Below are 27,567 nucleotides of genomic sequence, written 5' to 3'. Positions count from 1 at the left end.
ACACAGTGCCCACGCAGCATAGTTCAAGGTCGGTTTATTGCAGAATAACCCGAGATGGATTTTGCTCTACAAGTATGTAGGTTATTAGCTGGTCGTGTTAGAATGCAGAATAAATATTGCAAGGATCAGAGTTTTCATTTGAAATTACTGCTGGCTGCTCCATATAGGGAGCATAATAAATTTCTATTAAGTTGTCATTAATTTTATAGTAAAAAAAATTATATCTAGAGAATTACTGTAATTTTTCTTTCTGTTTTTCCTGTTTTAATATCTTTTTTGCTGAGCATTGTAATTTGTAACATACTTGATTATTATGTTACAGATTTGATAAAGGGTGTTATGACATTTTGTGAAACATTTTGTAGCCATATGATATTCTGGACTATGCCCAGGGGAGTACATTATGGAAATATGTATTCTAATATAGGGTATAGATTCACATTTGAGCTGCGCCATGAGAAAACCAGTATAGTGCATTTGTGACCAGCATGGATCCAGACCAGCCTGCGCATCTGCGCAGTCTGGTCAGGATCCATGCTGTTCACTTTCAAAGCCTATTGCAATTAGAGGAACTGTTAGCGAACAGCATGGATCCTGACCAGACTGCGTGGATGCGCAGGCTGGTCTGGATCCATGCTGGTCGCAAATGCACTATGTTTGTTTTCTCATGGTGCGGCTCATTTGTTGTGAGCTCTGTCATCATCCCATTGGGCATGTTTCTATCAAGTGTATCATACATTATTTTTGTGCCCCCCCCCCACCCACTCCTCTCCCATACATCACCCCTAAAATCTTAAGTAAATTTTCACAGATAGTTAATCATTCAAGATGTGATGTTTTTTTTTTCAAAGGGGAAAAGCCTGCCAGTTGCGACCATTTGATGGTTTTCAAAACATATGTGGAAATTGTGCATCCTTGTACATTTTCAGGGGAGTGTGGGCAAAGGAATAAACTTTGTGGCAGATCGCTTCTGGTGTTTATCAGGACATATTGACGGAATTTTTGAAGTCCTTTTGAAATTTTTGAAAAATGACATTCTGTTGCTGATAAGATAAGGTCATGTGACATTCTGATGAAGAGTCCCTTTGCTGGTTATTATGGAAATCAATCTATTTGAAGCCAAGTCATACAATAACAGACTATTTGATTGTTACTATAACTGAAGAAATGTTCAGTGCCCCCCCCCCCCCCTCCTCCCCCTAGCAGTAGAACTCCTTTATAAATTGAAATTGAATGGACTCTGTGATCCCAAAGGACCTGAAAAACAGCAAGTGTACAGTAGTGTAAGGTGGACTGGGTGGGGATGACTACTGACTGTTTTTATGATGGCACACAACATGTGCATACTAAAACAATGATAGCACACAACATATGCATACTAAAACAATGATGGCACACAACATGTGCATGCTAAAACAATGATGGCACACAACATGTGCATGCTAAAACAATGATGGCACACAACATGTGCATGCTAAAACAATGATGGCACACAACATGTGCATACTAAAACAATGATAGCACACAACATGTGCATACTAAAACAGTGATTGCACACAACATGTGCATACTAAAACAACGATGGCACACAACATGTGCATACTAAAACAACGATGGCACACAACATGTGCATACTAAAACAATGATACTAAAACAATGATGGCACACAATATGTGCATACTAAAACAATGATGGCACAACATGTGCATACTAAAACAATGATGGCACACAACATGTGCATACTAAAACAATGATGGCAGAACATGTGCATGCTAAAACAATGATGGCACACTACATGTGCATACTAAAACAATGATGGCACATGTTATGGCACACAACATGTACATACTAAAACAGTGATGGCACACAACATGTGCATACTAAAACAATGATGGCACAACATGTGCATACTAAAACACTGTATTTATTCACAACATATCCACACATTGTCTCATCAATGATTTATCAAGCAGACATTTCAGTGAAAGACCAAATTTAGAGGTTTTAGTTTTCCTAGATTTCCTTGGAGAGTTCCCCCACACTCGTCTATCATTGTCCATGCTTAATCTTTTACAGTCTGGCAGTAATGGTGGAAGATCAGGAAATGATGGGAGGAAATACATTTTTTTTCTTGGCTCATAAATTATTAAAGGAGATTACACAAAAGATTATCATCTTTTTTATAGATGTGAGGGTAGAAATAAGATATATCCCCATTCTCCTGTGTGTATGGATGTAGAAAACACTGCCATTTTGTGGGTTTTTTTGCTTGATGGAGGTATTCATCTTAGAGATGTGCAAAGTCCCATCAGTTCAACATGTTGCATTATTAGTATTAAAGTCTTTGAGAGTTTTTTATGATCACAAAGGGAGGTATATAGTAATAGTTCTGTTCATTAGTGCCTCGGTCTGTCTGCCAGCCAGTCTGGAACATTTCACACCTCGGCTATAACTTTAAACAAATCAGTGGGTTCCAATGAAATTTCACATTGATGTTAAGCATTATGAGAATGTATGTTGCAAGTCTGAACCTCCAAGGTCAAGGTTACAGGCAAGCTCGTACACCATACCGTAACCCAAAAGCAAGGGGATTCTTCCCTTACTTTTCATAACTTGTATAAACAGTGTTCCGAACTTTCGTCTGAATTACTTACCACTACAACCTTCTCCTTGAAAAAAATCTGCGGAAACTGTTTTTGAATTCTCCTTATGACAGGATTTGGATTTTCATGCATTGTAAATGAGTTGATGCAGTCACTGTGCGGCTGCACTGTTAAAGAAATCACAGTTTTCTCCAGCAACAACTAGTTTTGTCTTTCTTGTATCTTTGAAGATTTTGCCATGACCTATCTCCAGATGCCCATTTTGAAATGACCACAGTCTAAAGGTTGGTATATTCACAGCCAAGTCCTAGCATTGCCACTTTTGTCAAATGTTCTGGAGCATTCAAACTGTCTTGCAAAAAGAAAAAAAACATTGACCATGAACTTTTGATGAACCTTATTTAGCCTTGAAGAAGTGTTTGTAATTGCATTGTATTCCATAAAAGCCAGGGATTGATACACTAATTGATGAGCATGGGTTTTTCTTGGAGAGATTATTGTTTATCCTGCAGGAAACATCCTCCCAATAATGGACTTGGATGTGTAAAACAAATTTCAGGAGGTGCTTCCATTGTAATTGCTCACTAGAAATGACACTTCATAGACACTGCATTCTAATTACATTTTTTGCTTGGACAGGAATTACATTTTATCCGAGGTGCTTATCACATTTTCTTGTAATTATATATTTTTAGAGCATGCTCTTTTTCCTTGGACTTGTTTTTAGGTCAAGCATTTTTTGTTCATTTTGGAAATGACATGTTTTTCAAGAATAGTGCATTTTATTTGACCTGGCGGGGTGGGGTTTCACGAAGGTCCACTACATTATTGTGCAGGGTGTGTAGTACATTTAACCAATATAGTGTTGAATTTTAGTCGTCGGTTACTGAAGATTATGGAATTAAACAATTATATTGCTCTACCTATTTTGCTCGTTTTTGGAGATTACCATTATTTGCATATTAATTTAAGTCAGAGATTAACTCAGCCCTGCCAGGTCGAATAAAACGCAAAATACAAATAGAAAAATGTAACATTTTCAACAGTAATACACTGTTGCTATGTCGGAGGAACTGTCAACTTAACCAATGAATCAGTACTTTAACTGATTGAGTAAGAGGCAGAGGCCAAACATGTCAGAAACTGTATTATCTTATTACAATTAAATTAATTCGGCACAGAAATTGATCGCCTCATACAGGGATCAAACTTACGACTTCTTGATTTTTAGTTGTTTTTTCTCTTCCTCCTTATTTAAGTTCTAAAGAAATTATTTGCAGGGATACATAGTACACAGAAAGTCATTCATAAAAAGCTAATGTATTTTCTGTATGTTTTGAATTGGTAATGATACACTTTTTTGTCATTGATAAATGGGAGCAACTGGAATTTAACATCGAATTAACCTCCTTTTTTGGTCGTAAGCCACAGAGCACGCTTACTGTCGTATATTTTGTGTTTACAGTATTTTAATGTTTCTCGTTTGTCAAAATCACAATTGAGGAACGGTAATAGAGCATGAATCTGATATATCTCGTACTTAGAGGCTCGGCGATCCATTTTCGTGTAAAATCTACGAAGCGAAGCTTAATGTAATTCCATATTTTCATTAGCGAACATATGATACAATTAAGGAAGTTTTGCGCAATTTCATGCATTTTAATTGTAAATAAACAATTTAAGTATGTTTCATTTATAAAAAATATTAAATTTAATAGGAATTGTTTTCTTTAATGTGTTATGAATAGGATATTTATTTGATTGAATCTGCATCTGTTTTAACATACATTGTTCTTTATTAATATAGATTTAAATGGGATGGGTTGGTATAAAAAAGGATAGTTTACTGTCTTTATTAAAAAAAAGAATTTGTGATGGTTTATTTGTGATATTATATCTTGTTACAGTGAAAAGGTGCTGTGAAGTGTTAAGTGAAATAGTGTTACGAAAGAAATATAGCTAAACCAAGATATATAAGTTTTCATGAGGAATTTAAATAAAAGATACTGGAATTTAAGTTTGTAAGTATTATAAGCTTTACTATTCAAAATAAGATAAAAATGATATATAAATTCAGAGAGTCCTTTATCCGTGTAATATCAGGAAGTAGGGCTCTATCTGGAAATACTTCTGATTCAATCAGTTTGTCTTATAGCTATAGTATGGTAGTGTTTTTTGTCTTTGAGCGCTTTCCTTGTTTTCATTGGACTTGATTTTTACTGTTGTGGTTTGTGTACAACTTGACATTGGGTGAAGTAATACTTCAATTAATTGTGAAGTTAATGGAGATTAAGCAGTGTTCTTTCCTGGAAGTTGTCAAGTGTCTGCAGCAGTCAGTGAGCAGTGTATGAGGTGCATTTCTAGTTTCTGTAAGGTTTCTCAAGCGAAATACGGAATTTATACATTGGAGGCATTGGGGATATTTAATGAATAAATTCAGGTTGGTTTTACTTGACAACTACTACAAGTTCTATTTTACCTCTGTATTTCGATTAAAAATATGTCACTGAAAAATAAGGAAGAGAAAGTGACATTATTATTACAAAATATATCTTCCAGGTGCCGATTTATTTGATGTTGCATCTGACATATAAAGAATTTTGCTTTCAGCATTTTTAATCTGCCTTGAACTCCTGAGTGGGTGATAAAATGAAATTTTTTACCAACTGTTTATTTTCATTTCCTACAAAAAATGGAATGTATATTGTGTATATACATACATTTTTTGTATTTTCTTTTGTAACTTTAAAGAGGATTGTATTCTTATACTTTACTGTTTTCATAAAAGTATCGGGTAGCCGGTATTTAAACACTGACAATAACTTAGCCGAAATATTATATCAAATTTCAGGAATGCTATTTTCATACCTTTAAAATACAGGGGTATTTCTGTGTAATATATAGGGTTACAATAACAAGACTAGAGATTTATACAATAATCAGCAGAAAATTGTTTATTTGAAAATTATTGTATTTTTCTTTTCCAAATGTTACAGTTTGTGAAGGGATAAGTTTTACAAGACTTTTTCAAAGTTTTTATGCCCCAGAAGGTGGGCATATTAAAATTGCACCGTCCGTGTGTGCGTCCGATAAATTCTTGTCTGGGCTGTAACTTTTCCATTCATAAAGGGATTTTGAAATAAATAACTTGGCATAAATGTTCACCGTAATGAGGCGACGTGTCATGCACAAGACCCAGACCCCTAGCTCCAAGGTCAAGGTCACACTTAGAAGTCAAAGGTTAACATGGTCTGTTTCGTGTCCGGTCCATAACTCTTCCATCCATGAAGGGATTTTGAGACAACTTGGCATAAATGTTTATCATAATGAGATGACCTGTCATGCGCAAGACCCAGACCCTAGCTCCAAGGTCAAGGTCACACTTAGAAGTCCAAGGTTAACAGGGTTTGTTTCGTGTCCGGTCCATAACTCTGCCATTCATTAAGGGATTTTGAAATTACTTGGCGTAAATGTTCCTCATAATGAGACGACGTGTCATGAGCAAGACCTAGACCCCTAGCTCCAAGGTCAAGGTCACACTTAGAGGACAAAGGTTAACATGGTCTGTTTCTTGTCTGGTCCATAACTCTGCCATTGATGAAGATATTTTGAAATTACTTGGGGTAAATGTTCCCTATAATAAGATGAGCTGTCATTCCCAAGACCCAGTCCCTAGATCCAAGGTCAAGGTCACACTTTGAAGTTAAAGGTGTTTCTTGTCTGGTCCATAACTCTGCCATTTATCAAGGGATTTGAAAATAGATTGACACAAATGTTAACCATATCAGAGAAGATGTGTCACGCTTATTTAGGTCAAGGTCAAGGTCACAAAATGATATGTGATTTTTTTTTGCGCATACAACTGTGGCATTCTTGGGCCTTCTTCAGGGGTATTTGTCACCAATAGTGACAGCTCTTGTTTCTTTTAACAAAACCTTAAAAAATGTGTAAATTTAATTGCTTACAAGTTTTTGATAGATTTTGCATAAAGGATATTAATTTTGAATCTCTATGAATGATCTTTCTTTAACATTATAGTAGTTTATGTTAAAAAATTGAAGGCCACAAATTTATTTTCCCTTTTTGCCAATTTATGCTATCACTATAATTTTTTATGTATGTATAGTGTAAGTCAACATAAGCATTTGACGTGCACGTAAATGTTCATGAAAAGTGTTGAGAAGTGGCATCTAAGTTCTGGACTCCCGGTGGCTATGATTTTACTTCATTTCTAACAGTTGCTGCCGATCTTTCTTATTCAGGGTGGGAAATTTCACTTATGTTCTGTCTTTTATAATTGGAAAAAATGGAATCAGCCGAACAATTCTGTCATGTCATGTGACTGGTTATCAGTATGTAGTATTTACATAAGAAACAATAAAACTTGAGAGGCAGCACTTAAAAATGGCTTCCCCGCTGCCGCCTTTTGCACCTGTCAGTATTTTTTCTGGCATTTTATGACGTAAATATCGGAATTGATTGCAGAAAATCTGAATGTCTTTAATTGTTGCACTTTGGGCGTATTATTTATTGGCTGTAAAATATAGGCACAAAAGAAACAAAAGTGATAGATCTATTTAATGTTACAGTTAACAGATAGATAGATCTATATTTATGGGATGCATGGGGAAAAATCTGGTTTGTAGTAGTAAAAAATGAAGATATTACAAAAGTGAAAAATTGCAGATTCCACTTAATCCAGACTTCAATAAAGAGCAGAAATAGGAGTTTATTACAAAATCAGCATAGGTATGGCAGAAGCAACTGTCTTCTTCCTAAAAAGTACTGTGTCTGATCATACACCTGCACATCTAAACTATTAAATATTGTATAATGACATATAAATGTCAGTATTTCTGAATTTTTCATTATGCTCTAGCATACAGTGACATAATACCATTTTTTTTGTCACAGATTTTTTTTTTGGTCAACTCAAAATCAACTTAAATTATTGGCTTTTTCCTATGTGAGTCATTTTATTTTGTGGAAATTAGTCAATTGTTTATTAAATGAGAAAAAATAAATGAGAAGTGATTCATACAGGCCTAATTGTGACAAAATCCATTAAATATGTCAACAAAGTCACCTTTAAAAAATATAGAATGTCATTGTTTTCTGCTTGCTTTTGATGTAATATTAACCAGTTCGTTGATGATATTATGCTCAGGTGGTTATTACGTTTTCATGTTGTTTATATGGTGCAACAGCCAGTCATTAATTACTAATGTACCATCTTTATGCTAGGTGATTTAAGATGGTACAGAAAGTTGTATACAGTGAAACCCTTCTTAAATAAGCAACCTCAGGACCAATTGGGAACAGTTTTGTTTTAATGGTTTCCAATTTTGAGTGTTTAAACAGTGGTAAACAGCTTTCTCGGGCACTGGTGACTCATGCACAGTGAGGACTGACTCAAACAATTCCCATGGTCCTCAGTGGTTTTCCTTATTTGATTGCTCGAGGCCTTGGATAACTAAGCTAATTGTTTTACTTTTTCAGTGAAGAGGAAACATTTTTTAGTTCTGGCTTTTCAGGGGTTTGGAGGTTTTTGTACTGTTTAAGGAATCAGATATATGTGGAACTGTTTCAAGTCCCTAGCTGACAGTCATCTTTTATAATATTTCTTTTAATGGTATATAAGAAGGTTGTTTGCAAAAAAGTATGTACTTTACAGACTTTTGTATAAGATATGTATGAGTGTTGTGTTTATTCACATCTTCTGGAAGACTTTGATAGAAGAAGTTCTGTCTGAATTCATTTGTCCTCCACTTGTGATTCATGTGAAGAAGTTGGCAGTTGCTTATGAGGAACTGATCAGTGCTGGTGCAGAATCTAGGAACTGACCTCAGTTACATAACTGAAATAATGTAGAAAAAAGGTTCTAAATCCAAAAGAAACCTCCCATCTTCTGGTATATAACAAGATTTTATTCCAAATGAGAGAATTTAGTATGGTAATTTGTATATGGATGAAAACTGCTACCAGGGGGTTGCCATTTAAAGACACTTACCTCCAGTTCGTGCGAAAACAAAATTTGTTAGGAAAGTATTGCTATATTTCTTAAGAAGGCTTTGAAACTTAGTTACAGACAGAATATATGTTATGGAAGCACATGTGAATATGTTGTTTTTACTATTCAAAATTGAAAAGCATAAACTGCCTTAATTATAAAGCTTTTTATTTAACGGTTGTTAAATACGAGTTCCTCCATTGTGTATTGGTCGAGGAGGAAGCAAGTTTTTATTGCCGTGGCGGCCTGAGTTCCATTCATGATACAAACATGTTCCTTTCTTGATTTCGCATTTCTAAGGTAGCTTAGAAACAAAAACTCGTATCCTTATGTCCTTAATATGACCAAACTTCAATTTTAAAGGAAGTTCATTTTTAACCAAAATCTGGAGTCCATTCCCTTTAACATGGGAAGTTTTGTTTCTCCTTTTTCCTTAACATGCTTTGCCTGTGGTCCTTTAAAACAGGAGAAAGACTGGATTGTTTAACATGTAACATGGAAGATGCTGGATAAATGTAAGGCTAACTGTTTAACCTTTCAACAAGGTTAATATAAGACTTTTGAATAGATATATAATGTTTCATAGAAATTATGCAAATATGTATGAAAAATATTTCAAAACATAAAAAACCCTGTCAAAAATGATATTTTAATAGTAAAACATATCAAGAAAGATCAGTCGAGCATACATGATGTCCTACTCTTAAATGCTATTATATCTGATAGGAGGGGAATGTATCTTCATCATTTCAAACAGCTATAAGATAGTGTTACAGAAATAATGACAAAAATCCATTTAAATTTCCTTTCAAATTTTGATAATAGAGATGGATTTATAAAGATATTATTGGTGTTTTTTTCTTACAATATGCAGCTGGCTTAAGAAGGAAGAAAAATTTCAGTTTATATAATTATCTTCATCACTTCTATTTTTATCCAATTTAAGGAAGTTACAGTTTGTAGGAATTAAAACAGAATGTAATTTATGAGGTGTCTAAAAATCAAAATGTTAGAAATAATGTAATAATTGGCAAGATTTCTGTCCATTTCCTGGTTGGTTGTCTAATCCATACATGCTACAGGATTGTGATCTGTTGATTTCATCATGGTTAACCAAAGCCACTCTCATACCTTTGACACTCCCCCTCCCCCCCCCCCCCCCCCCACCCAAAAAAAAAAAAAGAAATTAAAACTTTTAATTCTACTTTCAAATGAAAATAAAAACAAACAAAAAACAGCTGATGTTATGCCGTTCATTGGTAGCCAAATACTATTTTACAGCTGATATTAAACAATTATTTGAGCCGTGCCATGGGAAAACCAACATAGTGGCTTTGCGACCAGCATGGATCCAGACCAGCCTGCGCATCCGCGCAGTCTGGTCAGGCTCCATGCTGTTCGCTAATAGTTTCTCCAATTCCAATAGGCTTTAAAAGCGAACAGCATGGATCCTGACCAGACTGCGCGGATGCGCAGGCTGGTCTGGATCCATGCTGGTCGCAAACCCACTATGTTGGTTTTCTCATGGCACGGCTCATTTCTTCTTTTTTTTTCAGATAGCTACCAAGAAATCATACTATTTGAGTGAGCACTAATTTTTGATCCACAATGCCAAGCAAGCAGACGTTCTGCTGGTGTTTTGGCGGGAGACCTCCAGATATCAAGTATGGTATAGATGGTGACACACAGCTGAAGTCCATGGCGCTAGATATCCCCATGCCAACAGACGAGAATGAGCTCAATGCCATGTTTGAGGAACTAGTGGTTAGTAAATATTTTGCCTTCTCAAATAGGAGTAGAACTGACCTTCTTGCATCTAGCTGTCCCTTACATCGGGAAATATTGGAGGATTAGAAGGTTTGGACAAAGGCATATCATGCTTCCTATGCCCAGCTTCTTTCTGTGATTGGCATTGTAAATTAGTACTCACCTACAGGACTAACTAGTCATTATAGTGGTAAAACAGTTGCTTTTTACTAGCATATATGAGCCACACCATGAGAAAACCAACATAGTGGCTTTGTGACCAGCATGGATCCAGACCAGCCTGCGCATCTGCGCAGTCTGGTCAGGATCCTTGCTGTTCGCTAACAGTTCCTCTAATTGCAATAGGCTTTGAAAGCGAACAGCATGGATCCTGACCAGACTGTGCGGATGCGCAGGCTGGTCTGGATCCATGCTGGTCGCAAAGCCACTATGTTGGTTTTCTCATGGCATGGCTCATATATCTGCCTACCTGATTATCTTAGTAAGTAAAGCACAAGATCAAAAGGTCACTAGACAAGATATTATAAGGTTTGTCCCCAGGGAAGCCAGTATTTTCTGTAACGCAACTGACAGAAGAAAGGAAGTGGACCCTTAATGGCATACCAGCACCTAGCTTTCTGTTCATAACAGTCTCTGAGATAGCTGAAATGGCTTATAGAGAGTATGTTATCAAACGAAAATATTCGATTGTCAATTATCATTAATTCTGTAATACAAGTTACTTGCAGAGAACAAGTTTGTACTAGTAATGAGTCTAAGAACACTTTTTAGGCAACTGGCTTGCTGTTACACGACTGATTGAAAAAATATGAGGAAAAAAAAACCACCTATAAATTGTAGGGAGAAAAAAAGAGAGAAATATTTCTTTGTCCTAGACTGAAATAATGTATAGAAAGTTTGACATTTTGAAAAGTAGAACTTCACTTTTGACAGAAAATTCTTGATTTTTTTCAAGATCATTTTTCTTCTCAGCTGTGAGAAAATGTTCCAGCATTGTGTTTAGCTGAAAGCACTTTTTTACTGCATTATTTATCATTAGCAAAGGGGCTCACTAACAGCTGAAATTTGCACACTTCTGAAATAATTCACTTTCATGTCTTTTTCATGTGTTTTTGAAAAACAGATAACAACTTTATATGTTTATGCTGGTGCCTTCTTTGTCTTGGAAAATTTATTGGTTGTTATGAATTTTAAATTGTTGCTACATGGGGGAATTATAAAGATTTTACAATCTTCATTATTGCAGCATGATACTATCGCGTTTTACTTTTCTCACCAGTTTGCCCATTGTTCAGTTAAAAGTTGTCCAAGACAGCCCATCCAGTTTGTACAGTTAGCACAGTAGTTAGACTGTTTGGTAGAGCACAGCACTATCAATTATTGTTCATCCTCTCACCCAGTATTCTTGTGATGAAGTTGTCGCATTTGATACTTTTAGAGAAGGGGCCAGTCTGAAATCAGTCATTGACACCAGTTTCTTCACTGGGGGGTGGGGGTGTCAAAACCAAAAAGGGTTTTAGTATTATTTCATGTTAGGTTGGTGGTTCTACCAGTGTTCCTGCTCTGGCCCATTTATAGAAGCTGGCAAGTCCCATTATGACCCGAATTGTCAGAGTAATTTCAAAGCAAAAATGTATCTGATATTCACTTTATGTTTGCTGTTTCAGGCTGAACTGGACCTTGATAAGCCACACAGGGACGCTTTGTTTAATCTACAACCAGAGAAAAAATGGCAGATATACTGTAGCAAAAAACAGGTTTACTTTGTCAAAATACTCGTATTTTTCAAAGTACTCAGTTATGTATTTAACTTACTGTCTAAAGAATGAAAACTGACCAAACTTAGTATGGAGGTTTGTTGTATTGACCTGTATTACCAAGAAAACTTCTGTTGCAAATTGGTTATGGTTGCCATATCTCGCCGCTCTTCACAGTGTATTCAAACCCGTACTTGGGTATACTATCCTTTCATGTTGGGAAACAGCTAGTCTATCTGGCCGTGGCTTACAGAAGATCCGTGTTTTACCTAAGTAAAGCACCTGACATCTTTGTCAGTCATTGAAAACTGGAAAGTAAGCCATAATTCCTAAGATTGAACTACATCTCAAAAAGGTTTTGTCAGTTTTTAACATATTAATGTCTATTTCATATTGATATGGAGATAGAGAAAATTGACCTAGCAAAAAAAAATCAAATCAATTGAATTTGTTTCCACAGCAACCTTTCTCCATATTAAAGCAAATGATCAATCAATTTGACATAAATTGATATTGCATGTGAATAGACCTTAATAGTGGAAATTACTTGCTTGGATGCCCAAATATTTTCATTAATTGGAAATTTATGGCTATTTCACATGCTATTTTAAGCAATAAAATGAATTTATTGGACATTTTGTAGCCAACATCCTGTTGCAGTATCTAGATGTTACAGTCAATTTGTTTAGTCTTAAATCCATCTTACCATGCTGCGAATTCATGTTAAGTTCTAAAACTGATAACTCCTTTTCAGTACCAGTGACCTATGGTTTTTATTGCATATTTTTGTTTCTTAGATGATTGTCCTTCAATATCCAAAGATTGATGAAATTCTATTATTGGGAAGAATTTCTCCCTTCTTGTATACAGAGGCTCTAGCGTATGCCTTTAAGGAAAATAAAGCAACAGAAAAATAGATATAATTTATGTGAATGCAGAATCTATGTTAAAATATAAAAAATGTTAATCTATAAAAATGAATTTCAAAAAAGAACTTTCCTTAAGCTAAAATTGGAACCCATGTAACTGATGTAGTAAAGACCTTTTCTACTGTTGAAAACAGCGTTAAACCTAAAACAAACAAACAAATATACACAATATACAAAGTGATGGTTATCTGCAAATTTGATTGTATCCCCTGCACAACGAAGTTGTAAGGGGGGAGGGGTATATGGTTTCAGGTTGTCTGTCTGACACAATTGAATGAAACTTCACACAAGTGATCAGTACCAACCCTAGAAGTGCATGGGGAATGTTAGGTTCTTTCAGAAAAACAAAACTGTAGAGTTACGGGACTTTGTTTTTTGTTACTATACTATATACATGGAGTCTGTATATGCAGTCTTGTGCGCGCCTAATCTCATGAACCTATGCACACAATTGAATGAAACTTCACACAAGTGATCAGTAGTAACCCTAGTTGTGCATGGTGAATGTTAGGTTCCTTCAGAAAAATTCTGCAGAGTTATGTGACTTCGTTTTTTGTTAAAGTACTACATACATAGAGTCTGCATATGCAATCTTGTGCGCACTTCTCTTGAACCCTTGCACACAATTTAATGAAACTTCACACAAGTGATCAGTACCAACCCTAGTTGTGCATGGTGCATGTTACGTTGTTTTAGATAAATATTCTGCAGAGTTATGGGGCTTTGTGTTTTGTTACTATACTATACTGTATAACCCCGTATTAACGCTCCCCCTCTAATTAACGCCCCCCCCCCCCTACGTTTTTTGGGGAAAATAAAAAAATCTTATCTTCAAAAATTGGTCCTAGATCCAACACAATAATATCCAAGTAATAACAATTCCATAACAATACAAATGAATTTAAAAAAAAACCCACACTTTATAAACACAAACTTTTAAACACGTCAACAAGCATGGCACAAATAAATCTACTGTGTGTAAGTACTGAATATGCCACGCTATAAATGCTACAGTATTGATCGAATTTAACTCGGATGATGTCACTCAGCGCGCGACTTTACACAGATTCCCAGTACGATTACGTGTCGGGTTATGTTAGTGCATGAATTGGGATGAATAGGGGGGCGTTTATACGAGTTACTGACATTGTTTAGATCAAATTTTTCGTAAAATGCATCGCCCCCGGGGGCGTTTAAACAGGGTTATACGGTATACATAGAGTCTGCATATGCTATCTTGTGCTCGCCTAATCTCCGAAACCATTGCACACAATTTAATGAAACTTCACACAAGTGATCAGTACCAACCTTACTTGTGCATGGTGCATGTTAGGTTCTTTCAGAAAAGTATTCTGCAGAGTTATGGGACTTTGTTTTTGTTACTATACTATATACATAAAGTCTATATATCTACATAAAGTCTATATACATACAGTCCACATAATTATGCAATCTTGTGTGTGTCAAATTGCAATGTACTGTGTCAGTGCATGCAGGTGGTACATTCATCACCTTCAGTGATAGCTCTAGTTACCACTGTCATAAAACTAATCTCTAAAGTTTAGTGAAATACAAGACTTACCTGTAAGCAAGATGTTCGAAAAGTAGATGCAGCATATAATTTTATTTCCTTCAAAAATAATGTGGTTTTAAATACCAGTATAAGAACATTTGATAATTTCCTTTTTTTAATGATTTAATGGTCTACTACTTTGTTCACATACTTAAGAATTAGTGGCTTAGTAAAGTGTCACAATGTTTTGAGAAGAAAAGGGACAAAATTATACAAAATTTGAATAGCATCAGGAGTTGTCTCCTGTGAACAAGCATAGGGTCTGAACACAGGCCACTAGGGAAGGTTCATCTGTATTTGCATATTTATGCTCCTCTAATGGATGCATGCAGTAATAGTCGCTGCGTTTCTTAGTTCATTAGCCCTTTGTGTTTGTCTGTCTGAAACTCTTATTGTGTCCGCTGTAATTTTGCAATGATTCAAGGGATTTGAATAAAACTTTACACCAATGTTAAGCCTGATGATAAGGTGTACTACTGATAAGTCGGGTCTGTACCTCAAAGGTCAAAGTCACAGGCAAAGGCTCGTCATTTCTGGGGCCATGTCTCTTACTAGTGACATCTGTTGTTTTATATAAAGCATTGGGTATGACATTGTGTAAATGTCTCTGGACCAATTCTTCTGTAGAGTGAATGACGGGCCCTGAATGACTTTACAATGCTTTGAATCCCCTCCCTTTAATCTGAAGATGAGTTTCTCGGGTATTTCAAAAATGATTCAGAAAAGAATGTTCCATGTTTTGTCACTTTCTTAAGAAAATTCGAAGCACTCATAAGTCTGTTCTTAATGCGACATACCCTAAATTTTTATAGCAAAATAAAGTCCTTCTAAATCTGATAGGAAAAGTTCTAAGTTTTGAAATCCTGTCCGAGTGGCATCAGTCTGTAGCCAAATGGTTATGGCAGCTGACTTTTGATTGCTTGGCTCTACAGAACTTGCAACCAAAACAAACAAACAAACCCCACTCTCATAATAAAGCCTGGTTTAAGTTAATATTATTGTCACAGAAAATACCAGTGTGAAATAATTGTCTCTAGGGTCCTAAAGCTTCATTGATTTTTTTTTAAATGTAGCTCTCACATGTCTTTCCTGGTAAACCTGATTGCTTAGAGAAATGGAGATGTCACTGAGAACCAGTCGAGTCATTTCATTACCATGGTAACACTCGTCTTTAAGGATATTTAATGTGGAGAAATTTTAGAAACTGCAACACTTGTTTGCATTTTCCAGTCTGTAATTTACACAGAATTAGAATGTCTAATTGACATTCTTTCAGTAATGATGGGTTGCCTTGGTGGTAATGCAATTTTAGAGTTCATAGAATATTTCAGAATGATTTGTCACTTTTATCAGTTTTGTTTTGTGAACTGGATTCCACCCTTTATTAATGTAGAAAAAGTTGGCTGGTTCAAAATATACCTTCGAATCGTGGGTGCTCATTATACACAGGTATAGACGATTTTCCAACTTCAAACCAAGATTGTTTACGATTTTGCCATATTTGGTACGGAAATATCTCTAAATCTAAGATGCCATATGTCCCTAAAGATCGAGGGTTATTTTTCTCAACAAAATTAATTTATACTAAGTTTAAAGTACTTAAGGATAAAGATAGTAACTAACAAGTTCTGTTCATTTTATTGTGCTGTCATCTGTCTGTCATTATCAAATTAGGCTTTGTTGCTCAAATTTAGATCAACATGAAAATGTACACTTTAAGACTGTCTACTAACTTCCATGCATTTCTGCATAGTCTACGTAATACCCAGTTATAATGCTTTAAGTTTGTTACAATCTTAACAACCCGATCTGGTACATATTACTGTATAACTTCCTGCAATCTGCATAGTTAGTATCTCAATGTTTGTAAATGGAATACATCCCTTGTCTTCTGTCACCAGCTAATTCTGAGACAATTATGCACTGTTACTTAGTTTGAATCAATAACTAATGGTATACTTGATTCCGATAGAGTTCTAGCTTTTACTTAAGGTGTTCATATGTCTTCTCTCAAACCAACATTTATTTCAAAAATTACATAAATCATAATTGATACGAAATTGATATTTCAACTAAATGCTCATATAATTATGATATAATAAATATTCAATTGGTCTTCAGAGAGATCTGGAACTTTAACTTGACCAAAGGTGATCATTGCACGATCAATTGTCCAGTAAGATTCGTCTAATTTTGTTAAAAATGTACAAAACCAATCAATTTGATAACGGTCTTGATTTGAAGTCAGTGTCACTTGTGCCAGATACCATATGACATATTGAATCAGCTGAATTCATTTTTTTCAGCAATCGGTAATAGCAAATTCAAGTTACACATTACAATCAATGGATTCCCGTAAGATTTCGTCAATTTTCAGTTATAAAAATGTAAAAACAAATGTTTAAAATCTTGATAACTGGGTCTCTAGCGTTGAAGTTCAGTCGGTCAGCCACTGTGCCACTGACTCCCATGACTTCTTATTTGTCAGCGGAAATTGTTCAGTTTTTTATTTACCTTAATCGGGTAAATAGCAAATATTACAAGTTCAGATTTAGAATCTTGAAGATGTTTCGGTAAAAGTTGATTTTCGTTGCAGATTATCAGTTATAATGAAGAGGAGTTAGAACTAAGGGAGAAAACTGTGGAGAACCTCAAAACTGCTCTTAGAACTCAACCTATGAGGTAATAGAAAACATACATTTTGATAGACCCCATCTTATTAGCTCATTTGGTAGAGCACATATCTAAATCTGTTGCATGTTTGGCTACTAGCTGATGGAAGTTTTTTCATGACAGTTCAATGGTGTTTTGGGTTTTTTTTGCGAAATTTGATCCCATTCCTCAATCCAAAAGGTATGTTTTCCAGCCACCTTTAACAAAATTCCCCTCAATTTTTTTTCTGCATTTTCTAACCACTGCATATGTAACATGAGCTTTTAAGTCATTTTCTTCCAGGGCTAACAGATTTAAAACATGCAACTTTACAGGAGACATTGTATGTGAAGTTGTCAGTTAATTGTTGAGAGAAAGTCAGAACTGATACAAAATCAAACTTTAAGGGCAATGTTTAGCTTAAGGTTTCGATGGAGGCCTTGAGAAACAAAAATCAAACAACACTAAATCATAGAAAGAAAGAGTTGTTTGACATGAAAATTGAACAGCATGTAAAACATGTATATTACTTTACGAAACAAGTGTCAGTATACTGATATAAACATTGAATTCCGGAAAAGGGCTGCCTAAAAGGGCTCCACTTCCGGACAGTTAAACGCCTTTAAAAACTCACCATTTTCAAAGAACTGTTACACATGTTTGTTTTGATGCATTTGCAATAGCGTGCGAGTGGTGAAATTTCACGTAACAAGGTGGAACATAGTTTTCAGCAATTGTTTATCTTTTTTTCTTTACAAATGGCATTCATTTTCAAAAGGAGACAACTTTTTCTCAAAGATTACTTAAAATAATCGGAAAAAGTTGTTTCCCTTTGAAAATGAATGCCATTTGTACTTAAAATAATCAGGAACAGTTGTCTCCCTTTGAAAATGAATGCAATTTGTAAAGAAATAAAGATAAACAATTGCTGAAAACTGTGTTCCACCTTGTTATGCGAAATTTCACCACTCGCACGCTATTGCAAATGCATCAAAACGAACATGTGTAACTGTTCTTTGAAAATGGTGAGTTTTTAAAGGCGTTTAACTGTCCGGAAGTGGAGCCCCTTAAGGCAGCCCTTTTCCAGAATTCAATGTTTATATCAGTATACTGACACTTGTTTCGTAAAGTAATATTCATGTTTTACATGCTGTTCAATTTTCATGTCAAACAACTCTTTCTTTCTATGATTTAGTGTTGTTTGATTTTTGTTTCTCAATGCCTCCATCGAAACCTTAATGGATTGACAGTTTATGTCAGAAGTTCTGCTATCCTACGGGCACACATTTAGTTTGTGAATGAAAAGTATAACTAAAATGATTGTAGTTTAATTTTGCTGCCAACTTCGTGTTAAGCAGTCGGCCAAGGGGATGTCACAGTCTGACTGGTTAACACGTTATGGTTTAGGTTGGGTAAAATTGAAACAGAAAGTTGGTTTTTGGAAGTTACTGACGGACTGCATAAAGCAAGTGGCTGTTTCATACGTGTGGCAACAAATTTTTGTTTGTTCAAAGTTCTTTGTAGCCTTATATTGCTGGTGTACTATTTCAGTTTTGTGACACAGTTCCTGGAGCTAGATGGGTTACAATGTTTGGACAATTTTCTAAGCAACATGGACTATCAGGTCGCAGAGAGTAACATACATACAGCTGTTATAGGCTGCTTCAAAGCTCTTATGAACAGTTCTGTAAGTATTCTTGTAATATTCCACGAGTTGTTAAAATTTCATATATGTGTAATAATTATTGTCATGTAATATAATCTTTTGACTTGAGGAAGCCATCCAGCTGGCTTACGGAAGGTCGATGGTTCTACCCATGTACCCGCTCATGATGAAACATTGCACAAAGGGGCACCTGGGGTCTTCCTCCGCCCTCAAAGCTGGAAAGTCGCCATATGACATATAGTTGTGTTGTTGGAACGTAAAACCCAACAAAATAAATAAATATAATCAGTTGACACTATTGCCAGACATTAGATTATTAGTTTGGCAACTATTATAACTGTAGAAAAATAGCTTCCAGATCCTACCGTCTGTATGTTTTCTGAACATTTGAAATCTTGAAAACACCAGCAGCATTCAATGGTTTTTCTTGTACGTTTAGGAAAATAGTTGTATCTGTACCTTTCATCTCTTCAACTCAAAGTCACAGGTGTTTTTCTGGAGTAAAAATTTCACATGAAAATTTCTGATCATTACAGGTATCTGTTAAATTTTATCTTTGATACAAATCTGCAGTTCAGTAAACATTTCTAAAAGTAAAACTTTGAAATATCTTAAAATCTGGACTTAGAGATAGGCAACAGTGTTATTTTTGTCTTCATAGTTGTTACATTTCTCCCTGGTAAATATCTTCTGTACATTTTGCTTACAGCAAGGTCGTGCTCATGTTCTCGCCCATCCTAACAGTATTAATGTGATAGCTCAAAGCTTGAGTTCAGACAACATCAAGACAAAGATTGCAGTGTTTGAGATTTTGGGAGCCATGTGCCTGGTTCCTGGTGGACACAGGAAGGTCCTCGAGGCCATGATACACTATCAGAAATATGCTGCTGAAAGAACAAGGTTTCAGGTAAGTAAATTAAAACCTTGTTTTATAATATGAGCCACGCCATGAGAAACCAACATAGTGCGTTTGCGACCAGCATGGATCCAGACCAGCCTGCACATCCGCGCAGTCTGGTAAGGATCCATACTGTTCGCTTTCAAAGCCTACTGCAATTAGAGAAACCATTAGCAAACAGCATGGATCCTGCGTTGGTCTGGATCCATGCTGGTCGCAAATGCACTATATTGGTTTTCTCATGGCACAGCTCATATTTTTTTAATCTGTTTAGATATGAGCATGAAGCTGATTTATTCAAGGTTTGAGTTGTCTTGATAAACAAGAATTAAATTTGGGAGATTGTGGGTTTGAGTCCTTGTCAATGACATGTATGCTACTAGCAACAAGCCATTCAGTGTGTTATTACATGACATCACAAGTAAATTTCACTTAGATACTTTTTCAAATTTTGACTTCAAAATATGGTGCTGAATTTTAGACCACTCACACAGTAAAAGCTATGGACAGGCGATTTATAGAGGAGTCATGTAATACAAAAGTAATATATATTTTGACAAAGGAGAAACATGCTATACTATGAAGCATACAGTCTACATTATTTTTGAAAATACTCACGGTATGTGTAATTATAATGATGTTTACTTTCAGAGTTTGGTGTATGATCTGGATAGAAGTACAGGTGTATATAGAGAAGAAGTGAATCTAAAAACCGCCATCATGTCATTCATCAATGCTGTGCTTAGATGTGGTCCCGGAAAGGTAAAAATATTTGTAAATCAATTATGGATATGGGCATATTTGCTGCCACAGCAGTTGGTTTAGAGGCAAATACAGTCAAGTGTGCATTAAGTGACCAACTAAGGAAAAAGTGGTCTCTTAAAACAAATGATCTGGTAATACAAATCATCTCATAAAGTTGGTCTCTTAATAGATGTAGTCTCTTAATAAATGTGGTCTCTCAAGCAAGCTTGACATATACATTTACAAGGCCATGTTTATGAATCTGGCTCATTTCACGAAGTTAGTAAATGATAAAGGAGGTTCTGGATGATTTAGGTCATCATATTACATCGTGTAGATCACATGACTATGAACCTGCTCATTGCGAGATCCATCAAGGTGTATGTTCTCCATGTTCTGACAAGACAATTTGTTTTGAAGTCATTTGTCGTACTTCCCTTCTTAATGTTGAGAAGTTGTCACAGTTAGAGAGAACGAGCCAGAACTGGTACAGAATCCGATAACACTTGCACAAGATTAATAATAATATAATCTGATTATTTCCAGAAAAGCTCGCTTCATTCTATGCTACTTCAAAAAAGACGAGGATGTAATAAATTTTGTCTCAAATTTTTTTTTCAGGACTACCTAGAATTCCGGTTACATCTCCGGTACGAGTTCCTTATGTTGGGTATACAACCGGTCATAGAAAAGCTCAGGAAGCATGATAACGCTACATTAGATAGGTATGTTAATTTGTTCAGTATTGTAACAGACGTAATGTCATTATATTGCAAAATAAAGCGGATTTTTGAGACAGGAGTAAGATTTCTCCAATTAATACAACTGCCAACAAATTAGGAAGCAAACCGGTGAAAAACCTGTCATCTGCTTTAGGTATTATTGACCAACTTGCATTTTTATACAACCAAAAGGATGTGTTATGTTATGACCCCAGTGTCTGTCTGTCTGTCCGTTAGCAATTTTCGTGTCTGCTCTGTAACTCTTGAACCCCCTGAAAGATTTCAAAGAAACTTGACACAGATGTTCACCACATCAAGACGACATGCATAGCGCAGGGTTTGGATGGCTAGCTTCAAGGTCAAAGTCACACTTAGGGGTCGAAGGTCATATGAGTTTGTTTCGTGTCCGCTCTGTAACTCTTGAACTGCTGCAAGGATTTTAAAGAAACTTGGCACAAATGTTAACCACATTGAGACGAAGTGCAGAGTGCATTTTTCGGTCAATGGTTATACCTTCGGGCATATATTGCTCCACATTGCAGTACTCTTGTTCATGTTGCCATCATTTAGATGTTGGTTTTCAGTAGAATTTACAAAAAATTTACAAATCTGAAACTTTATGATAATTTGGTTTGTTTGCCATTTGTTTACTTCTTACCAGTGGAGTATTCACTGATGCCGAATTTATATTTTCAGACATTTAGATTTCTTTGAAATGATGAGAAATGATGATGAAAAAGTGCTCGCCAAAAAGTTTGAAGGTGTAAGTAATCCCTTAAATTTGTTGATGTCAGTGTAAATATGCTTTTTATGTAAGACATAATAGTCGATTTATACAGATTTTAAAATCATTATTATGAATGACAAGACTGTCTTTGCAAGTATACATTTTTATGATGTGAAATAAACATGAAATAATTCATTGAATTCAAACTGAACATATTTTGAGTTGTCGTAGCAATAAAATTCATTGTGCACATGCATTTTATTGAAGTATTATTACCTAATGATAAACAAGTTTTATTTGGTGTTGAAATAAACATGTTCACTTAAATTGTTGTCAAAATGCTATAAATGTTTCAGTTCATTAGACTGTTATAGTAAAGTTATGGTGAAATTTAAAGTTTTTTTTGCAAATTTCACAGACAGCAATTAGATTGCTATTTAAAAATCTGTCTCTTTGGTTATAGTACTGAATTGTTACAAAGAGATGAATTGGGACATAAAATATGCTGCAAAATAAATCAGAACTAGAGAGGTTGTGATTTCATGCTTGTATAGGTACCCATAAGTGTTAGATTTCCCTTTTTATGCCCCCGAAGGGAGGCATATTAGTTTTCAACTGTCCGTCCGTTCGTTCGTTAGTTCGTCACAATGTTAACTTTTTGCATGAAGGCACTTTACTCGCGTACCACTGCACACAGGACCTTTAAACTTCACATGCTGATAGTACTTATTGAGTACATCACCCCTACTGACTTTGGGGTCACCAGGTCAAAGGTCAAGGTTACATGGGCCAACAGCCCGCCCGCTTAGCTCAGTAGGTAAGAGCGTTGGTCTACGGATCGCGGGGTCGCGAGTTCGATCCCCGAGTGGGGCGTATGATCTCCGTGACTATTTGATAAACGACATTGTGTCGAAATCATTAGTCCTCCACCTCTGATAATTCATGTGGGGAAGTTGGCAGTTACTTGCGGAGAACAGGTTTGTACTGGTACAGAATCCAGGAACACTGGTTAGGTTAACTGCCCGCCGTTACCTGACTGAAATACTGTTGAAAAACAGCGTTAAACCCAAAACAAACAAACAAACAGGGACCAACGTTAACTTTTTGCATGAGGGCACTTAACCACGAACCACTTCCCCCAGGACCTTCAAACTTCACATGCTGATAGTACTTAATGAGTACACCACCCCTACTGACTTTGGGGTAACCAGGTGAAAGGTCAAGGTCACAGGGGCCTACGTTAACTTTCTGCAGGAAGGTACTTTACTCGCGAACCACTGCACCCAGGACCTTCAAACTTCACATGCTGATAGTACTTACTGAGTACACCACCCCTACTGGCTTTGGGGTCACCAGGTCAAAGGTCATGGTCACAGGGGCAAACATTAACTTTCTACATGAAGGCACTTTACTCGCGTACCACTTCACCCATGACCTTCAGACTTCACATGCTGATAGTACTTGTTGAGTACACCACCCCTACTGACTTTGGAGTCACCGGGTCAAAGGTCAAGGTGCTGCGGGGGCATTTGTCACCATTAGTGACAGCTCTTGTTTATCTCATTTGCAACTGAGGAGTCAAAATACAGAAAATTGCAAGTTATTAACATATAGTTGCCTGTAAAAGCGAACACTTAATACTTGTTTCATAAAGTTCTGCATAAGACAGTGCTAGGGTTGTGAGGTGTGTTGCATTCGCTATTACTTCTCATAAACAGACACGATCAAACCGAGTGTGCTATTATTTTGCTTGGTTGCATTCTGTGCTTCCAAAGGATCTTCTTACAGATTTTATTACACATCTTTAACACGCAGGTTTACTTAATTGAGCAATTCAAAGTTACTGTTCAAATTTAGCAGACGCATATTGTTAAGTATAGATGCATGCAGTTGCAAACTCTGTTGCAGATTTTTTGCTTTTAACAGCCTCCGTGGCTGATTGGTTAAGGTCTTTGACATGGAATCACTTGCCCTTAACCGATGTGGGTTCACGTGGGGCGGAGAAATTTTCATATGAGGAAGTCATACTGCTGGCTAACAGAGGGTTGGTGGTTCTACCCAAGTGCTTGGAAGGGCACCTGAGGTCTTCCTCCACCATCAAAAAACTGGTAAAGTTGCCATATAACATAAATTGCATTGGTGTTACTTTAAACCAAAACAAAAAAGCAACAGTAAAATTGAGCAGTTAAGAAGTTGATATTTTGTGCAGAATTAGGCCTGACATATGTATTTGTATGTTTTCTTTTTATATTCAGGCTCATATAGACACCAAAAGTGCCAGTTCCATGTTTGAACTTCTACGTAAGAAACTGTTTATGGCACCAGCTTATACCCACATGTTGTCATTACTTCAGCATTTACTGCTCATTCCATGTAAGTATATAAAAGCCATGTAATTTTTGTGAAGAAAAACTGCAAAACCATTCATTTTTGTAAGAACTAATTTTCATGGATTGGTTGCTTCAGTACACAAAATTGAATTCCAGTGAGTAAATAAAATGACAATTAATTTTGTCTTGAAATTCACAGATTCATATCCCAGCATTAAACCAGCTGTATTGGCTAAAACCACAGAATTTTATGAGATTTAACGTTATAACTTTTGTATTTTCAACATCACACACAATCCCTTTCTACAAACTTAGTTCCATGTTGTTTAGTTTAAAATAGCAAATAATGTTTTTCAAAGCAGACACACATTCATTTTGTAAAATTAATTTTGAATGTTCACTATAGATGCCAATTCAAGTTTTACGACGGGTATGTGGTTGTTGATAGACAAGATTGTACAACAGGTCGTTCTGCAAAAGAATGGTCAGGACTATGACTATGAAACTTTGGAAATTAATGTCAAGAAAACAATACTCATGTAAGTATTTGGACAATTATAGTGAAATCTTCAATACTTGTGGGAGAATAAATGTTGTGGGTGTCGTGATTGCGGCAGTCCACAAATTTTATCCCAACAAAAAAATTAATTATGTCTCCTTCCCTCTGGGAGAGACATATTGTTTTTTCCCTGTCCGTCCGTCCGCACGTCACACTTCATTTCCGAGCAATAACTGGAGAACCATTTGACCTAGAACCTTCAAACTTCATAGGGTTGTAGGGCTGCTAGAGTAGACGACCCCTATTGTTTTTGTGGTCACTCTGTCAAAGGTCAAGGTCATAGGGGCCTGAACATTGAAAACCATTTCCGATCAATAACTAGAGAACCACTTGACCCAGAATGTTGAAACTTCATAGATGTTTGGTCATGAAGAGTAGATGACCCGTATTGTTTTTGGGGTCACTCCGTCAAAGGTCAAGGTCACAGGGGCCTGAACATTGAAAACCATTTCCGATCAATAACTAAAGAACCACTTGACCCAGAATGTTGAAACTTCATAAGATGATTGATCATGAAGAGTAGATGACCCCTATTGATTTTGGGGTCACTCTGTCAAAGGTCAAGGTCACAGGGGCCTGAACATTGAAAACCATTTCCGATCAATAACTAAAGAACCACTTGACCCAGAATGTTGAAACTTCATAGGATGATTGTACATGCAAAGTAGATGACCCCTATCGATTTTGGGGTCACTCCGTTAAAGGTCAAGGTCACAGGGGCCTGAACATTGAAAACCATTTCCGGTCAGTAACTTGAGAACCACTTGACCAAGAATGTTGAAACTTCATAGGATGATTGGTCATGAAGAGTAGATGACCCCTATTGATTTTGGGGTCACTCTGTTAAAAGTCAAGGTCACAGGGGCCCGAACATTGAAAACCATTTCCGGTCAGTAACTTGAGAACCACTTGACCTAGAATGATGAAACTTCATAGGATGATGGTCATGCAGAGTAAATTACCCCTAACGATTTTTGGGTCACTCTGTTAAAGGTCAAGGTCACAGGGGCCTGAACATGGAAAACCATTTCCAATCAATAACTTGAGAACCTCTTGACCCAGAATGTTGAAACTTCATAGGATGATTGTTCATGACACCTATTGTTTTTTGGGTCACTCCATTAAAGGTCAAGGTCACAGGGGCCTGAACATTGATAACCAGTTCCGATCAATAACTTGAGAACCACTTGACCCAGAATGTTGAAACTTCATAGGATGATTGAACATGCAGAGCAGATGGCCCCTATTGATTTTGGGGTCAGTCTATTAAAGGTCAAGGTCACAGTGGCCTGTTCATGTAAAATCATTTTTTGGAAATAACTTGAGAACCACTTGACCTAGAATGTTGAAACTTAATAGGATGATTGGACATGCAGAGTAGATGACCCCTATTTATTTTGCGGTCACTTGATCAAAGGTCAAGGTCACAGGAGCCTGAACAGTGACTTGAGAACCACTAGGCCAAGAGTGTTGAAATTTAGCGGGATGACTGGACATGCCAAGTAGATGATCCCTATTGCAGCCAACCATCAGTGTCTCTTTGACTTTTGCTCCTGACCCCTATTGACTTCTTGCCTATAGGACTTTGCATTGGGAGAGACATGCACTTTTTTACAAAAGCATTTTCTAGTTTCCTATTCATGTAATCTTAAAACATTGAAATACATGAATCTTCATACCACCATGAAATCACCATTTTAGCTAAAACCATGAAATCTTAGCAGACAATTAAATGGTTTCACAGTCCCATGTCATTTTTTTCAGAAAGGCAGAAATGATAAAAAACAGAACACAGTATGCTAAAAGTATGACAAGTAGCAACATTCCAATAACTTTGTTGTTTTCCATAGAAAGTTTAATCATATTGCTTTCTAACAAAAATGACGAGTAACTTACTGGTGCAAAGTTAGACTCGCCGAAATATGTAACTCAGTGAATTTATTACATTATTATGCCATGACATACTAAGAGCTTGATCTATTGTAAACAGGCTTACAAATGAGACCGATATCAAATCATATCAACAAAAATTGAGAGAGGTCGAAAAGGCAAATGATGAGATCCAGTCGAAACTGACAAAGAAGGAACGTGAAGCTGAAATACGTACACAAGAAAAAGAAGAACTGTTAGACACTGTGAATAAGATGAAAACAAAACTAGAAAAGGAGACTTCAGGCCATCAAGATACTAAACAACATATAAATGACTTAAATAAACATATAGAAGAATTGAAAGCTCAGGTATGTTTAGAAAAGTGTTGAAAGAAAACTAAATGTCATTAGTTTAAATGCATATACAGAGTTAAATGCTCATAATGTATTGTTGCAAAGTATGTCTGTAAAAAATACCCAGAACTGTGAATTCATAATTTACTGGCAAAAAATGTTCATGGTGGCAATGGTCAAGGATATAAAGTCCAAGTGAAAATGAAACATGACAAATTTTCATTTAACTTTTGTCTCTAAACTTTAAAATCCATTAGTTCTTGACCTTACTTTATAACCATTTCAGCTAAACCATAAGACCTTATGCCAGTTAGATTTTATGTGATGTTTAAATGCTCATTATTTTTTGCTACTTAATTGTTGTGTATTTGCATACTGTCCTCTGGGTTTAAATTCAATAATCTA

The 27,567-nt window shown here is 36.0% G+C and overlaps 2 protein-coding genes across 9 annotated transcripts in view; both read left to right on the top strand.

Annotated features, from left to right (window-relative positions):
- Positions 1–12,224, top strand: part of LOC128559497 (disheveled-associated activator of morphogenesis 1-A-like) — a 40,524-nt gene extending 28,300 nt beyond the window's left edge. For 3 of the 8 annotated variants that reach the window (XR_008372415.1, XR_008372413.1, XR_008372416.1), the window contains 2 exons: positions 10,170–10,377; positions 12,048–12,175. Coding sequence is in view for 5 of the 8 variants with exons in the window: in XM_053551307.1 (XP_053407282.1) it covers positions 10,222–10,377; positions 12,048–12,209 (318 nt within the window). In the remaining 3 variants the exon portion in view is untranslated. Of the gene's footprint in view, positions 1–4,140; positions 4,286–4,310; positions 4,625–4,771; positions 5,044–10,169; positions 10,378–12,047 lie in introns of those variants that run through there. The other 5 variants (XM_053551319.1, XM_053551312.1, XM_053551304.1 and 2 more) reach the window with 5 other exon arrangements.
- A 3-nt stretch (positions 12,225–12,227) lies between these two features.
- LOC128547213 (disheveled-associated activator of morphogenesis 1-like) overlaps positions 12,228–27,567 on the top strand; it is a 41,038-nt gene continuing 25,698 nt past the window's right edge. Inside the window, exons 1-10 of the mRNA XM_053519183.1 lie at positions 12,228–12,233; positions 17,236–17,321; positions 18,843–18,978; positions 19,667–19,864; positions 20,507–20,617; positions 21,221–21,324; positions 22,018–22,084; positions 24,304–24,421; positions 24,785–24,917; positions 26,928–27,177. Coding sequence (XP_053375158.1) covers positions 12,228–12,233; positions 17,236–17,321; positions 18,843–18,978; positions 19,667–19,864; positions 20,507–20,617; positions 21,221–21,324; positions 22,018–22,084; positions 24,304–24,421; positions 24,785–24,917; positions 26,928–27,177 — 1,209 coding nt within the window. The remainder of the gene's footprint in view (positions 12,234–17,235; positions 17,322–18,842; positions 18,979–19,666; positions 19,865–20,506; positions 20,618–21,220; positions 21,325–22,017; positions 22,085–24,303; positions 24,422–24,784; positions 24,918–26,927; positions 27,178–27,567) is intronic.

The sequence above is a fragment of the Mercenaria mercenaria genome, chromosome 1 (genome assembly GCF_021730395.1).
Source record: "Mercenaria mercenaria strain notata chromosome 1, MADL_Memer_1, whole genome shotgun sequence".
Lineage (NCBI taxonomy): Eukaryota > Metazoa > Mollusca > Bivalvia > Venerida > Veneridae > Mercenaria > Mercenaria mercenaria.
The sequence above is the reverse complement of the archived record's forward strand: the minus strand, read 5'-3'. Positions and strand labels throughout refer to the sequence as shown.